Source organism: Mesoplodon bidens (assembly GCF_964165515.1).
Source record: "Mesoplodon bidens genome assembly, chromosome: 2".
Lineage (NCBI taxonomy): Eukaryota > Metazoa > Chordata > Mammalia > Artiodactyla > Ziphiidae > Mesoplodon > Mesoplodon bidens.
In genome coordinates this window covers 109616905-109633003 of record NC_138177.1, presented here as the reverse complement: position 1 = coordinate 109633003, position 16099 = coordinate 109616905, and the positions used below count along the sequence as shown (strand labels likewise).

General features: G+C 36.4%; 1 protein-coding gene across 3 annotated transcripts in view; it reads left to right on the top strand.

The window, feature by feature from the left end:
• The window catches only part of HS2ST1 (heparan sulfate 2-O-sulfotransferase 1), a gene marked incomplete at its 3' end in the record, with an annotated part of 192212 nt that overhangs the window by 154354 nt on the left and 21759 nt on the right, over positions 1 to 16099 (top strand). For all 3 annotated transcript variants that reach the window (XM_081224349.1, XM_081224350.1, XM_081224351.1), the window contains exon 3: positions 7537 to 7622. In XM_081224349.1, coding sequence (XP_081080475.1) covers positions 7537 to 7622 — 86 coding nt within the window. The remainder of the gene's footprint in view (positions 1 to 7536; positions 7623 to 16099) is intronic.

The window sequence follows — 16099 nt, the reverse complement described above, 5'->3', positions numbered from 1 at the left end:
TCTTCTTTCTTCTCTGAGAAATAGTTTCTAATCTGTATCTAACTCAAGTGAGACTTAAAAGATGAGATTTTTATTAAATCTGCTGTTGTCCCAATCTTCCATGTAAAGCCCAGTTTACTCATAAAAATATTTTGGGATGTAATAGGTGATTACACCCTTTATTCCCTCACCTTCCAACCTCAGCAGTCCAGTCTGCTCAATATCTATCTGCCTTTAGCCCCAGCTCTTTCCTAGATGTATTTTGTACTGGGGACTGTGCTAAACTGTTTACATGCTTAATTATTTCTCACAAAAATTTTAGAGGCAAAGCCCAAATGTTTCTAGTCTGGTATAAAAGTATTCAATGTGTAACAGTTATGGGTATTCTTAGAAACAGTTCTCAACCCTGCTTGCAAGTTTTCATTTATTTATTGCATATGTAATGTATACAGAGATTATGCTACATTCTTTGAGGAATTGCCAAAGAAATAAAAAGCAAGGCTGTGTCTTTCAAGGAGCTTATTTATAATTTACTAGGGAATGTAAAACATAATCGCAGGAACTATGAGTACTATTCAAAGAAAACATCAATTTATGGTGTTCTCACCAAAATGTTTAACCTGGACCTCATCTTGAGAAAACAGGCAAATCCATATTGTAGAACATTCTCTAGAACAACTGTCCTGAACTCTTCTAAAGTGTCAGTGTCATGACAACCAAAAAAAAGGGGTGGGGGGAGATGGACTAGAGGAGACTAAAGAGACATGAAAACCAAATGTAGTTTGTGACCCATGATTGGATCCTTGATCAAAAATGTCTGCTACTTCGATTCAGAAACAAATAAGTGTGCGTGTGCATAGAGAAAAAGGGGGAAAGAAAGAGATAAACAGAAGTGACAAAACGTTAACAGTTACCCTTGGTGAAGAGTGTACAGATGTTGACTACTATTCTTTCAACTTTTCCATAGTTTAGGAATTTTTCAAAATTAAGGAGTTTGAGGAACAGTTAGAACAAGGAGATTAGAAGATAAACATTTGAGAATATAAGGCATGAGAAGACTAAGTGATAAGAATGAGGTGGACTCAGTCATGAAAGTTATATTTTTGAGATATGGGCTTTACTCCATTAATAGACAGGAATTGGCAGGAGACAGGTAATCAGCTCTTCTAGTTGGAAAATGAAGTTTACTCTGCTATCACAAAGTATCTCTGTATTACAGAACATCTTGCCTTTAAAGTAACTATGCAAATAGGTGTAAGTGGCAGCATCTTTTATGATCTTTCTTAATTATTTTCTGCTCTCACATATTTAGGTCTGATCATATTTAAGATCTTTCTAAGAAACTGGAAATATCCAGAATTTGCATTCTCTGTAGAACAGTGTAGTAATTTTTTTTTCTTTTTAATTTACTGTTAAACCAACTTCTGGTCATTTGCAGTAGCGCATATGGTTTGATATTAGTTGCAGATACTGATTTTTCAGAACAACACTTTAGATGAATGCTTCTCAACCTATAATGTGTATACTGAACACCAGTTAAAATACAGATTCCTATTCAGAAGGACTAAGATAAAGCCTGATATTCTGAATTTCTAAAAAGCTTCCTGTTAGTGCCAAAACTGATGCTTCTGGTCCTTGAACCAAAGTTTGAGTAGCAAAAATATAGAATAGGATTCTCAGTGAAGTGATGGGAAGATGCATATTATAATCTTCACAGGATGGTGAGTTACTTATCTTTAAATTCGTATTCCTACCTCCACAAGAAAATCCAAATTCCTTATCTAGGCCAACAGGTCCTTCTTAATCAAGCCCTTGTCCACTGTCCCTTGCTTCAACCTCTAATTTACTAGCCACACTGGCTTTTTGGTTCTCTGAATGCACCAAGCCTTTCCCGCTTCAAGGCCACTATACTCGTTTCCTCTTAGAACGCACTTCTCCTGGCTTCTCACAATTGGCTTCGTGTTATCCATTTAAGGTTTCAGCTTAGTGACCTCTTCATAGCAAAACCTTACTTGGCCATCCTATATATTAAATACCTCTTCCAAGTTACTGTGTACCATCATTCTTTCAGTATCTTTCCTATTACTTATTGCTTTATTTGTTTACTGTCTTTTTCTCTATTATAACTTAAGCTCTTTAAGGGCAGGAACCTTGCCTTGTTCACCTTGTATCTCTGTGCTTAGAACCGTGCCTGAGACATAGTAGATACATAAATTTTTTGTTGAATGAATGAATGAACAAATGAACCCATTTAGATTCTGAAGGCAGTTCTTAGCTGAGCATGATGCCATGATGATAACTGCTGGCAGAGGTAGCCCCTCTGATTGATAGCAGTATGAGCATGAACTCTCCTTACCTCAGGTGATTTGGGACACATACACCCCCTCCCACAAAAAAAAAAGTGATTGAACAACAGTTCTGAATTTTAGTGAAGACAGTATATTATGTTCTATTGCTGCTGAACCTTTCTTATATTTTATCCAACTAATACTCAGTTTTTCTCTTTGCATAGAAAACTTTCTGTCTAGTGTAGTCTCATAAAACTACCCACAGCTGTACAATGAATGTTTACTTTAAGTATATGCATGAGTAGGAGTTTGGTATGTATAATTACCCAAGTTAATAGTAGTGTTCACTCAATAGGTAGTAATTACAAAGATGGAATTTGGCCAGGATGTTTGGGATGACATTCCTACTTGTAGATAGTGAAAACAAGTTATTTTGTGATCACAGATAATCATAATGTTGAGATTAATCTCATTAAGAATATAAGTCTAGATATAGTGTTAGTGCGATGGTGCTTTCTCAGCTTTTCCTACAGCACTGGTTCAGGTCTGGTTCAACTAGCAAATAAATCACAACACCACTCCCTACGTTGTTGCTTGTGTTTTCCCTAAAGGCATCTTGTGGTTACTTGCTAGCCTGACTCTGCTTGAGTTATAAAATCTGACAAAAATCACAGTTTAGAATCTGCTCCAGGCTAACCATAAAAACATCTCTTTTCCTGTACTATATCTAACTACTACTTCTGAAACATCTTCTTGATAGCCTTTTGCAATCAGAGTATGGAAATTCTCTTTGGATAAGGTCACTATGGTGACTTTATTTCTTTTCCCCAAGAGTTTTCAGTGTCTTCAGACTCAACCTCATTTGATACTATTAGCTTTGCTCCTTTTTGCCTCTCACTTTATCGTTCATTAGGACCAATTATCCTAGTCAGTAAGAATCTATAAAATGAACTGAGTAAAAGCTTGCTCACCTGATCTGCGTTTTCCCCTACTCCTCTCTATTCCAGAGCTTTATATCTCAAGGTCTTGGGCAGAATGCTCCACTGTAGAGGAAAACCAGTAGAAAAACTGAGAGACAAGTGGTACAGAAGAGGCGAGAAGGCAGAAAATGACAGGGCAGGAGCTGCAGCTAGACTGGTGAAAGGGAACAAGTGAAGATGAAGAGAGGAGGGCAGGGAAAACTATGGAGAACTAAGAGGATAAATATTAAACATGGCTAAAAGGAGTAGTGGCTAAATTAATACTTTGAAAGGAAAATTTTAAAAAATACTGTTCTTCAAAGAGGATTAATTAGATCGTTATGTCCTTGGAGATCACTTTTGAAGAGATTAAGATGGTGTAGAATTTCAGTTCTATGTAAATGACACTTCTAAATGCTCAGACCATTCTCCAGATTAGTGTGAACCACCACTTTAACCTTATTGACAGCATTTGTTTGCTTAGCACTTTTTTCTTTTCTGTGAAGGGAAGGTAAATCTCAGCTCAGCATCTTTTGATTTATTGCAAATTGTAAATCAGCCACAGCTTTATTAATGAGACTTTAACAGATTGCCTGAGTTAAATGTTGATGAGATGAAAGAAAAAAAATACATATACATATATATTAAGTACGTAGCCTTCAGTATTCTCTTAGTTGGAGATTAGAGAAAGATTCTGTGGGCTTTGGAGACTTAGCAATAATATAGTGTAGAGAATTTAAAAGCAATAATAACCCACCTGAATTTATGTCAGAATTAATTTAGTAAAATAAAATTCAAAATCCTACAGAGGGGCTTCCCTGGTGGCGCAGTGGTTGAGAATCTGCCTGCCAATGCAGGGGACGTGGGTTCGAGCCGTGGTCTGGGAGGATCCCACATGCCGCGGAGCGGCTAGGCCCATGAGCCAAAACTACTGAGCCTGCGCATCTGGAGCCTGTGCTCTGCAACAAGAGAGTCCACGACAGTGAGAGGCCCACACACCGTGATGAAGAGTGGCCCCCGCTTGCCACAACTAGAGATAGCCCTCGCACAGAAACGAAGACCCAACACAGCAAAAATTAATTAATTAATTAATAAACTCCTACCCCCAACATCTTCTTTAAAAAAAAAAAAGTTAGAGCCTCCTGACTTTAAAAAAAAAAAAAAAAAAGGTCCTACAGAGGCATTTAGACTGGATCTCTTAGTTTTGACCAGAAGTGTTCAACCCCTGAGGTTACCCAAGACAATAAAAAGGCAAGAGTAAGTCAGCGGCCATTGTTGAAAAATGGTTATTCAGTATGAGCAATATGAGAGTAGTGAACAGGGTGGATTGGAAGTTGAGATTATAATGAATGTAATGAGGAAAATAAACAACTGAGAGAGATATATCAACAGAGCTTTGAGATCTTGGAGGTTGAGGAGTTTTGAATGACTGGATCTCAGGGGTTTCCTGAGCAGTGGATAAAGCCTGAAATTCTCAGTGTCCAAGTTTGTTGATCAGAATTATAGTACAAACGATATCTGTCTGCTCTTCTTTCAAATCCTTCTGGTTCCCCCCTCCCTTGTTTAAATTGGACAATAATAGATTAAAGAAATTAGCTAGTGGTATAGAAGGATGATTGGACCAAAATCTGAGGTATGTGGTTCTTGGGCTTCAGTTTCTTTATCTATAAAATAACAAGTACAGGATATCCTGGGCCCTTTCACCTCTAAAATGCTGATTCTATAAACAAGAGGGTTTGAGTTTGGTGACAGCAGTAGAAGACTCATGCCTTGTTCTGTTCTGTTCCCTGAGTCCACCTGGAGGCATAACCCTTTTACTTATTTTGTTACTTTTTATACTGTGTTTCTTGGCATGCTTTGGTTCTGATGTGCTTCAGGCATCACTGTGTGTGGGTAGATGAAGAAGACTGAGTAGCAGGGTCATTCTGCTCCCATCCCCCATTCTTTTCCATATATTGTGGTAGCTTATAAGATAATCTTTAAAAAATTGTTCTATTTCAGTATACTTTTTTCCATATCACAAAAGCAGTGACTATGAGAATATATCCTTGCTAAAGAGCTTCTGTAGACCTCAGGCCTCCTTTGCAGATGCTGCGGAAACAAGCTTCACATTGATAAAACCAAGAGCTAGGTCCTGGGCCCACACACGCTAAAGTCTTGTTCCTTGATGTGGCCCATTGACCTGGCCATCACGTGGAAACTTGTTAGAAGTCCAGAAACTTGGGCCCCACTCCAGACCTTCTGAATCAGAATCTGTGTTTTGACAAGAGTCTCAGATGACTCATTTGCACGTTGAGTTTGGGAAGCCCGGCATCAGTCCAGATCTCATCCAGCTTCCTGGGCTCTTCACCTCACATCGAAGGACACGTGGCAGATAAAGTGTGTCTTTAGGAGGATTTAGTTTGATCTTGACTGTTCTTTGGAAGGGTGGAGGAAAAAAGGATACTTGAAGTTTACACCTAAGTCTTTCATCACAGTGTACTATGATCCTCTAACATTTGGCTTATATAGCACAGTTTTGTCAGACTTCAATCTGGCATCTTTCATTTCCCTCTGACACCATCACATCCATATTAAATCACCTTCTGGAAAATAGAGCTGAGTTGTAAGTATGTCTTAAGCACCGTTGAACCATCACCTACCATTCCTATTCTCTTTGCCTTCTATTTCTCCCTCATTTGGTGCTGAAATACTGAAACTGATTTTCATAGAATCAAAATCTTGTTTAATTTACCATTAAGTGAAAATTATAAGGATTTTTCATATTCAACATGTAAAATTTTTTAAGGATTCAGTTTATGGGTTATATAATTTTTTATTTTCTGTTTCTTTTTCACTGGTCACTTGATATTTTTATTCTATTTGATGCCTTACTTGAAGAAGAAATAAGAAAGAACCTGGGAATCTCAAATCACACATTTGTTTGGCTCTTCTGTTTTGGTGGGGAAAAACTGTAAATATCTGCAAAAATATAATTGTGTATTCTCTAATGCAAAATAATTTTGTTATCTACATCCCATTTTCAGATGTTAAGGATGTGTGTGTGTAAGATAATAACATAAGGTTCATTTAATTTCCCTTCTAAAAACTCCATTATTTTTCGTAGTATATGAGTTATTGATGCTTCCCCTGAAAAATAAATTCTACTTCCAGAATCTTCCATTTTTCCTTAGTTCACATCCTCCGATATAAGGTTGCTTCTGCACTGTTTCCCTTCTCTGTCCTTACCAATGGGCCTTATCCAGGAGGTAGCCATTATTCATGGCTATTAACTTATTGACTGACCTGGTAAGAAGTGCTCCAGAATATCTCCATGTGACTAACTCTATTCTAAAATGTAAATGAAAGATTGATAAATTGTCAAAAGTATGTGATTGACAGTCCTGTGTGTTAGAGGCTGAGGTCACAGTTTGCAGATGCTTTCAGTGCATCAGGGGGCACTGGGCCCCCAACCCCTCACCCATCCCCACCCTGTCTTTAGTCTCCAGAAGAGATTCTCAACCACCTACTGTTGATCATGCAGAGATTTTCTTATCAGAAATTTATACCATTTTTCTTTGAGAAATTATGTATCACTGCCTTGCAGCTTGTTTATAAAGTTCTGTATTAACCAGTTTTTAACATTTTTATAATATATTTACAGTTAAATAATTTTTATATTAACTAATCTTTTGTATACATTTCATTCCAATGATTAAAATAGTAATATTTAGAGATTTTTAAAATTTTATGTGTATCACACCCCTAATTTTATTAAGCTTTTTTATCAAGTTAATGATATCTGCTCAAGCTTATGATATCTGCTCTTAGCTCTTTAAAGTCTTCTGTTTTTCATCCTTTCTTTAATCATTTGGATTAAGGATTAGTTGATATTTGTTATTTGTGAGTTATTAATAAATGAGAATTTTTATGAATAACAAGTCTCTGAGAAGAATACAGATTTGCATAGACTATCCCCATACTGAAGTGCTGCCTGCTTCAGCTTAGGTGTTGGTACCCACCCTCCCCTCCCTTCCCCTCCCCATATAAATGTACTCACTATACAGTGTCGTAAATGGTTGCCTTGTGCAGTTTTGTTTTCAGGATCCTCTTTCATTCTTTTCTGAGTGTGGTGGTAGTAGCTTCTCTATGATGAATTAGCAATTACAGGTCACACTATGCTTTCCTTAGTTGAAGCCTGTATTTCAAGCTCTGTAATCGTCAGAGTGGTGTGATTGCTTTTGAATGTCTAAATGAAAAGTATTTTGCTATCACCAAACTTCATTTTCTTTAAATTGTACTTAAATAATGAGTATGTTCTCCTTTTTTAGGTGCGCTTTGTAAAGAATATAACTTCCTGGAAAGAGATGAAACCAGGGTTTTATCATGGGCACATTTCTTATTTGGATTTTGCAAAGTAAGTTATATCTAAAATGATACACGAAAGAATGCTTTGTACTATAGCAACCTAAAAAGGAATCAATTTATTAAATTATTATGATTTTGATATTAAAAAAACGTACTGGCTTGTGTTTGCTACTTTTAGATATGTAATTTAAATATACCTTCTAGTGTTTTACTGCCCTCTAGTGTTCATAAATTGATAATTGTCATATTAATTTTAGAAATTCAAGGTAGATTAAATTTAGGTAATGCCCTTTAAAGTTATTTATTATTATTATGTTTCTGCTTCCTGTACAGTCAAATGACACTATTTTAGGAGAGCCCCAAGTTTTAAGCTAGAGGCCAATCAGAGTATGACTTACCACGTCACTAACTGAGAACAGAGAAAGCAAAGGAGCCATTACTCAGTTATTGGTGCCCTAAAGTGTCTGCTTCTCAGCCAAGACACATTCCCCCTTAGGCTACCTTGTTTTAGCTTTTAAAATGAGATATATTCTAAGGAAACTTTTTTCTTTTCCTGAGTGAATGGCGTTTTTGGTTTTTTTTAACATCTTTATTGGAGTATAATTGCTTTACAATGATGTGTTAGTTTCTGCTTTATAACAAAGTGAATCCGCTATATGTATACATATATCCCCATACCTCCTCCCTCTTGCATCTCCCTCCCACTCTCCCTATCCCACCCCTCTAGGTGGTCACAAAGCACCAAGCTGATCTCCCTGTGCTATGCAGCTGCTTCCTACTAGGTATCTATTTTACATTTGGTAGTGTATATATGTCCCTGCCACTCTCTCACTTCATCCCAGCTTACTGTTCCCCCTCCCCGTGTCCTCAAGTCCATTCTCTAGGTCCTGTCCTGCCCCTAGTTTCTTCAGAACCATTTTTTTTTTAGATTCCATATATATGTGTTAGCATACAGTATTTATTTTTCTCTTTCTGACTTACTGTATGACAGTCAGACTAACTCTGTATGACAGTCTCCAGGTCCATCCACCTCACTACAAATAACTCAATTTTGTCTCTTTTTATGGCCAAGTAATATTCCATTGTATATATGTGCCACATCTTCTTTATCCATTCATCTGTCAGTGGACACTTAGGTTGCTTCCATGTCCTGGCTATTGTAAACAGAGCTGAAATGAACATTATGGTACATGAATTTTTGAATTATGATTTTCTCAGGGTATATGCCCAGTAGTGGGATTGCTGGTTTGTATGGTAGTCATATTTTTAGTTTTGTAAGTAACCTCCATACTGTTCTCCATAGTGGCTGTATCCATTTACATTCCCACCAGCAGTGCAAGAGGGTTCCCTCTTCTCCACACCCTCTCCAGCATTTATTGTTTGCAGATGTTTTGATGATGGCCATTCTGACTGGTGTGAGGTGATACCTCATTGTAGTTTTGATTTGTATTTCTCTGATTAGTGATGTTGAGCATCCTTTCATGTGTTTGTTGGCAATCTGTATATCTTCTTTGGAGAAATGTCTATTTAGGTCTTCTGCCCATTTTTGGATTGGGTTGTTTGTTTTTTTGAAGTTGAGCTGCATGAGCTGTTTATAAATTTTGGAGATTAATCCTTTGTCAGTTGCTTCATTTGCAAATAGTTTCTCCCATTCTTAGGGTTGTCCTTTCGTCTGGTTTATGGTTTCCTTTGCTGTGCAAAAGCTTTTATGTTTCATTAGGTCCCGTTTGTTTATTTTTATTGTTATTTCCATTACTCTAGGAGGTGGGTCAAAAAGGATCTTGCTGTGATTTATGTAATAAAGTGTTCTGTCTATGTTTTCCTCTAAGAGTTTTATAGTGCCTGGCCTGACATTTAGGTCTTTATCCATTTTGAATTTGTTTTTGTATATGGTGTTAGGGAGTGTTCTAATTTCATTCTTTTACATGTAGCTGTCCAGTTTTCCCAGCACCACTTATTGAAGAGACTGTCTTTTCTCCATTGTATACTCTTGACTCCTTTATCAAAGATAAAGTGACCATACGTGCGTGGGTTTATCTCTGGGCTTTCTATCCTGTTTCATTGATCTATATTTCTGTTTGGGTACCAGTACCATACTGTCTTGATTACTATAGCTTTGTAGTATAGTCTGAAGTCAGGGAATCTGCTTCCTCCAGCCACATTTTTCTTTCTCAAGATTGCTTTGGCTATTTGGGGTCTTTTGTGTTTCCATACAAATTGTGAAATTTTTTGTTCTAGTTCTGTGAAAAATGCCAGTGGTAGTTTGATAGGGATTGCAGTGAATCTGTAGATTGTTTTGGGTAGTATAGTCATTTTCACAATGTTGATTCTTCCAATCCAAGAACATGGTATATCTCTCCATCTGTTTGTGTCATCTTCAATTTCTTTCATCAGTGTCTTATAGTTTTCTGCATACAGGTAGTTTGTCTCCTTAGGTAGGTTTATTCGTAGGTATTTTATTCCTTTTGTTGCAATGGCAAATGGGAGTGCTTCCTTAATTTCTGTTTCAGATTTTTCATCATTAGTGTATAGGAATGCAAGCAATTTCTGTGCATTAATTTTGTATTCCGCTACTTTACCAAATTCATTGATTAGCTCTAGTAGTTTTCTGGTAGCATCTTTACGATTCTCTATGTATAGTGTCATGTCATCTGCAAACAGTGTCAGTTTTACTTCTTCTTTTCCAATTTGGATTCCTTTTATTTCGTTTTCTTCTCTGATTGTTGTGGCTAAAACTTCCAAAACTATGTTGAATAATAGTGGTGAGAGTGGACACCATTGTCTTGTTCCTGATCTTAGAGGAAATGCTTTCAGTTTTTCACCATTGAGAATGATGTTGGCTGTGGGTTTGTCATATATGGCCTTTATTACGTTGAGGTAAATTCCCTCTATGCCTACTTTCTGGAGGGTTTTTATCATAAATGGGTGTTGAATTTTGTCCAAAGCTTTTTCTGCATCTATTGAGATGATCATATGGTTTTTATTCTTCAATTTGTTAATATGGTGTATCACACTGATTGATTTGCATATATTGAAGAGTCCTTGTATTCTTGGGATAAACCCCACTTGATCATGGTGTAGGATCCTTTTAATGTGCTGTTGGATTCTGTTTTCTAGTATTTTGTTGAGGATTTTTGCATCCCTGTTCATCAGTGATATTGGCCTGTAGTTCTCTGTTTTTGTGACATCTTTGTCTGGTTTTGGTCAGGGTGATGGTGGCCTTGTAGAATGAGTTTGGGAGTGTTCCTCCTTCTGCTATATTTTGGAAGAGTTTGAGAAGGATAGGTGTTAGGCCTTCTCTAAATGTTTGCTAGAATTCACCTGTGAAGCCATCTGGTCCTGGGCTTTTGTTTGTTGGAAGATTTTTAATCATAGTCTCAATTTCAGTGCTTGTGATTGGTCTGTTTAAATGTTCTATTTCTTCTGGTTCAGTTTCGGAAGGTTGTGCATTTCTAAGAATTTGTCCATTTCTTCCAGGTTGTCCATTTTATTGGCATATAGTTGCTTGTAGTAATCTCTCATGATCCTTTGTATTTCTACAGTGTCAGTTGTACTTCTCCCTTTTCATTTCTAATTCTCTTGATTTGAATCTTCTCCCTTTTTTTCTCGATGGGTCTGGCTAATTGTTTATCAATTTTGTTTATCTTCTCAAAGAACCAGGTTTTAGTTTTATTGATCTTTGTTATTGTTTCCTTCGTTTTTTTTTCATTTATTTCTGATCTGATCTTTATGATTTCTTTCTTTCTGCTAACTTTGGGGGTTTTTTGTTCTTCTTTCTATAATTGCTTTAGGTGTAAGTTTAGGTTGTTTGCGATGTTTCTTGTTTCTTGAGGTAGGATTGTATTGCTATAAACTTCCCTCTTAGAACTGCTTTTGCTGCATCCCATAGGTTTTTGGTCATTGTGTTTTCATTGTCATTTGTTTCTAGGTATTTTTTGATTTCCTTAAAGGCACTTTTTTTTTTTTTTTTTTTTTTTGCGGTATGTGGGCCTCTCACTGTTGTGGCCTCTCCCGTTGCGGAGCACACGCTCCGGACGTGCAGGCTCAACAGCCATGGCTCACGGGCCCCGCTGCTCCGCGGCATGTGGGATCTTCCTGGACCGGGGCATGAACCCGTGTCTCCTGCATCGGCAGGCGGACTTCCAACCACTGTGCCACCAGGGAAGCCCAAGGCACTTTTTTTTAAAGTGAATTTCCTTTATAGTGATTTGCCTGAATCTGGACATAACTCACTCTCATTTTCCATGTTTTTGGGGAGGCATGGGATCAAGTTATTCCTATCATAATTCTCTGAAGAAAAGTTCATAAAACAGGCTTACATACAGTATCCAAGCACTATGGGGCTCCCCCTAGAGTCTGTGCCGCATTAAGTAATAATCAGAAAATTGGTCAAAAGGAATATTTTGTAAACATATGTGGCCTGGTGAATCCATTTAAACGTTTTATGTAACACATTGAGTATCATTATAGGAAAACCTCAAATGCTGATCTTTTCCCTAATAAAACTCTGCACTAACTTCAGAAACATTAAAAATAGATTTTTAAATTATTTAAGCTTAGACATGTTTGCTCAGTCATTGCATTAGCAGTCATGACTTCAAAGTAATACATCCTCATGTATTTGTCAACTTGAATGAGCATTCTGTGTAAAATCCAAAAATTTAATTGATATCCCACTGTCATTTTAACTTCTCAATTTTGAAAAGGACTTGAATGAAATACTACTGATTCACATTGATAATAAATCCGAACTTTTTTGAAGAGCCCATAATTAAAAGGACTCTCCCAAATATTACATACATAGAACAATATATTCTTATTGCTAGTTTCTTCCACAGCACTCAACATCTTACAGTAAAGTGGTTGCTTTAAAGTTAGATATACATTTTTCTTTAAATAATTCATACAGCAATATTGAAAACATTTTATAGGCAGCTTTAAAATAAACTAATTATTTTTTTTTACAGAGGCATTGGACCAATTTCATAAACTTCATTCATATGCATATTTTCCCTCAGGGCTGCATTATCCTTCAGTTGAATGTTTGTTACCTTTTCACCTAAATGATTTATTTTTTTACACACACAGCTTGGTTTCTCATACTTGAAGTTTTCATTTTTAAAATAATATATTGAGTGCTTTTGCTCTGGGCAAAAGTCTTATACTTAGAATGAAGCTCTGGTGTATGCTAGGGTTTTTGCAGTTAAAAAAATATAAAGGTTCTTGGAAAGATTAATCTCATTTTTTAAATATTAACATGAACATTTAAGGGTTTGAATATTTTCCTAATGTGTTTGATTTTATTGGAAGCAATATGTATTGTGAAAAACTTTAATAGACCTTTACAAGATGTTAAACAAATACCTTAAAAAAATCAACAGGCGGAAATGTATTTTGATGTATATAGTCACAAACTATTTTAGATGTAACTGCTATCTTTTAAAATAATTTTTAGTTTGTCATACTCACCACGAATGAGTAAGGAAGAGGAAAGGAACATCACTTTACCAATGTTTTAAATATTTTATTCTTTAAAATATATCCTTGACTGGTGTAGTACTTTGTGGAGTCCATTAAAATACTTGCCTTCAGGAGAAAACCGTCAAATTTGATGAAAGAGATATTTAGTCACATAGCTTTTCAATTGCCTTAGCAGAAACACTAAAGAGAGTACAAACTCAGGATACCCCAGGAAACCCAGGCAGTAAGATAAAGTATTAAAAGTGGTTTCTAATTTAGACTGATTAGTAAGAAGCACACATTTTATTTGCAAGCTTATATCTGCTCAAGCTGTGTTTTGGTTACAGTTATCTGTTTTGGTTTATCTGTTTTTATTCAGAACTTTAGAATAATAACAAAAATATCTTCTTGTTACATATTTGCATTCCTGTCCTGTCTTATTCCTTTTTGTCTTAACTCTATCCTTATTTTTTTAAGCACATTTCTTAGTTCTTCCTTCCATTTTTCCCTTTAGTGTTTAATTACTGTTTTTCTTAAATTGGTGACAAACCATTTTAAAATAATGCAGATATGCTAACATCATAAATTCAGAAATTTTCCAGTGGAAAAAAATTGTGTAGGTTAGACATTTTCAAATTGTCCTAGGGTGCAGGCAATATAAAGTTGAATAACTTGCAGTTCTTGTCCTCAGTGAGGTCACTGAAACCCCCTTTTTTTACTATTATTATCACTTCATTATGGTTCATTATAAACAGTGAAAATATTACAGATTATTCTCCCTTTTAAATTTATACCACTCATTTATCAGCAGCATCTGTCACTCCTATTTTGATTTTCTTCAAATTTTATACAAAAGAAAAACATTTGAACATCTCTTACAAAAACCTTTTTCAGAACATTTTCCTTTATAAAGGATAATGTCCAGCTAAAAGAAAACTATTTTAATGCTGTTTTTGATCAGACTCTGCTGAGATTTTTTTTTATGATCTAACTACCTAGGGTCATATGTCAGCATCCGGTCTTAGAAAGATATTTGGAAATTATTCTTGATCCAACAGTCGGTTTTATTCAGGTCCACGTCAGGTGTGTACCTTTGTGGTCATCCCCAGGAATGAGTATGGGTTTTCATCACCATCATTTTGGTTTCTCTGTATCACCCCTGTTGTCTTTTTCAGAACAATTGAGGTAAATCAGTAAGGAAACAGATATGTCAGGACAAGTTTGGTAGTATGTAGATTCATGTGAGATTGTCCCTTTTGCCTTGTACTTATCTGCTGAACCAGTTGAAGTTTGCACCACTTTCTACAACTTTCAACAAATATGTCACAAACACTGTAGAAACATTTTTTAAATTATTTTAATCATTGCAAGAAATATGCGAGAGTTGGCTTTTTATTGATTTGTATTACTAGCTCTTTCTGTAGCATTGATCCTGTAGATGCTAAGGAGTAATCTCTCAAGTCAGATTTCTAGTTAAATCCCCCTCAGTTCCTTCCCAGCTCAGCAGTCTCAGCCACATGACTTCGGATCTTCAGTTTCCCCATTTGTAAAATGAGGATAATTAAAGTAACTACTTCATGGGTGGTTGTGAGGATTAAATATGATAACGTATGTGAAGCAGTTAGTTTGTGACTCACACAGAGCCATGTTAGGCTCTTAAAATTCTGTCTTCATTCAGTTACCATGTTGTCTTACTGGTGTTTTCTTCTCCCTGTCTGAGTCTGTGCTGGCCCTCCTTATTCCCAAGTCCTAATAAGGCATTGCTCAAGATTCTCTCTTTGCCTCCAATATTCTCTTTTGGGAAGTTTACCCATTTTTATTTATCAAGACATCCAAGCAAGAAACTTTAGAGTCATCTTGAACAACGCTTTTCTTTGCCACATATATCTAGTCAGTCACCAAGTCTTTTGAACCTGGCTTCTTTCACTTAGCATAATGCTTTTGATTCATCCAATTTGATGCATGTATCAGTAGTTAGTTCCTTACTGAGTAGTAAGGATGGAGGCACCACCATTCTTACTGTCCATCTACCAGTTCCTGGATACTTGGGTTGTTTCCAGCTTTTGGTGATTATGAATAAAGTTGTCAGAACATTTGCATACAGGTTTTGTGTGGACACAATGTCTTCATTTCTCTTGGGGAGAACCTAGAAGTGGGATTGCTGGATTGTATGGTAGCTCTGTAAGACACGGCTAAGCTGTTTTCCCAAGTGGCTTTATTATTTTGCAGTCTCACCAAAAGTGCACGAGAGTTCCAGTTGCTGTGTATCCTTATCAGCCTTTGGTATTGTTGGACCACAGTCCCCCCTTTTTAAAATTTGGGCCACTTTAATAGATGAATGCTCTTTTTAAGAGATAAATAATTATTTTAAAAATCTTTTATTCTTAACATCATTATCAGTGGGACCAATAAATACCAACAGGTCATTCACTGTTTTTGAAACAAGACAATGGGAACTTACCACTAGAAGGATTTGAAGCTTTCTATGAACACTTTAGGGATAAGAGAGTCCAGAATAAATATGTACAGTCCTCCCTTGTTATTTGCAGGTTCCGCATCCACAGATTCATCCAACCACAGGTTGACTGTATAAGATATCTTTGTTCCCCCTGTGAGACTGCTGATTAACTAGAAGTGTTAAATCTGGTATGAAGCAGAAATCTCAAAGCGTTAATGCTTCCCAAAGGCTATTCAGCCCTCCTTCAGCTTCATCATCTTCCATTTAGGCTTTGTCTAGCCAGTTGACAAGGTTCCTTTCAAAAGTTCTGAGTGTGCACTTGTTCTTTTAGCTATTCTTGCCGTTCATTCATCTATCTAGGCTATACAGAGTGTGGGTGTAAGGAAATGTGCCTGGTTTGTCTCTGTTGCTGTCGTACATGTATACTGACATGGCAAGAATAAGGTTTCTTACCAACCTGCTGCTCAGATTATATCTTTTCCCTTTTGATCGCCATATAACATTGCAGATTCCTACCAAATCTGCTGTTCTCTTCCTAGGAAGATTATGTTCTAATGGGTCAATGATAGTTTAGTTTCCTGGAGGGAAAATGACTTTTCTAACTCTTC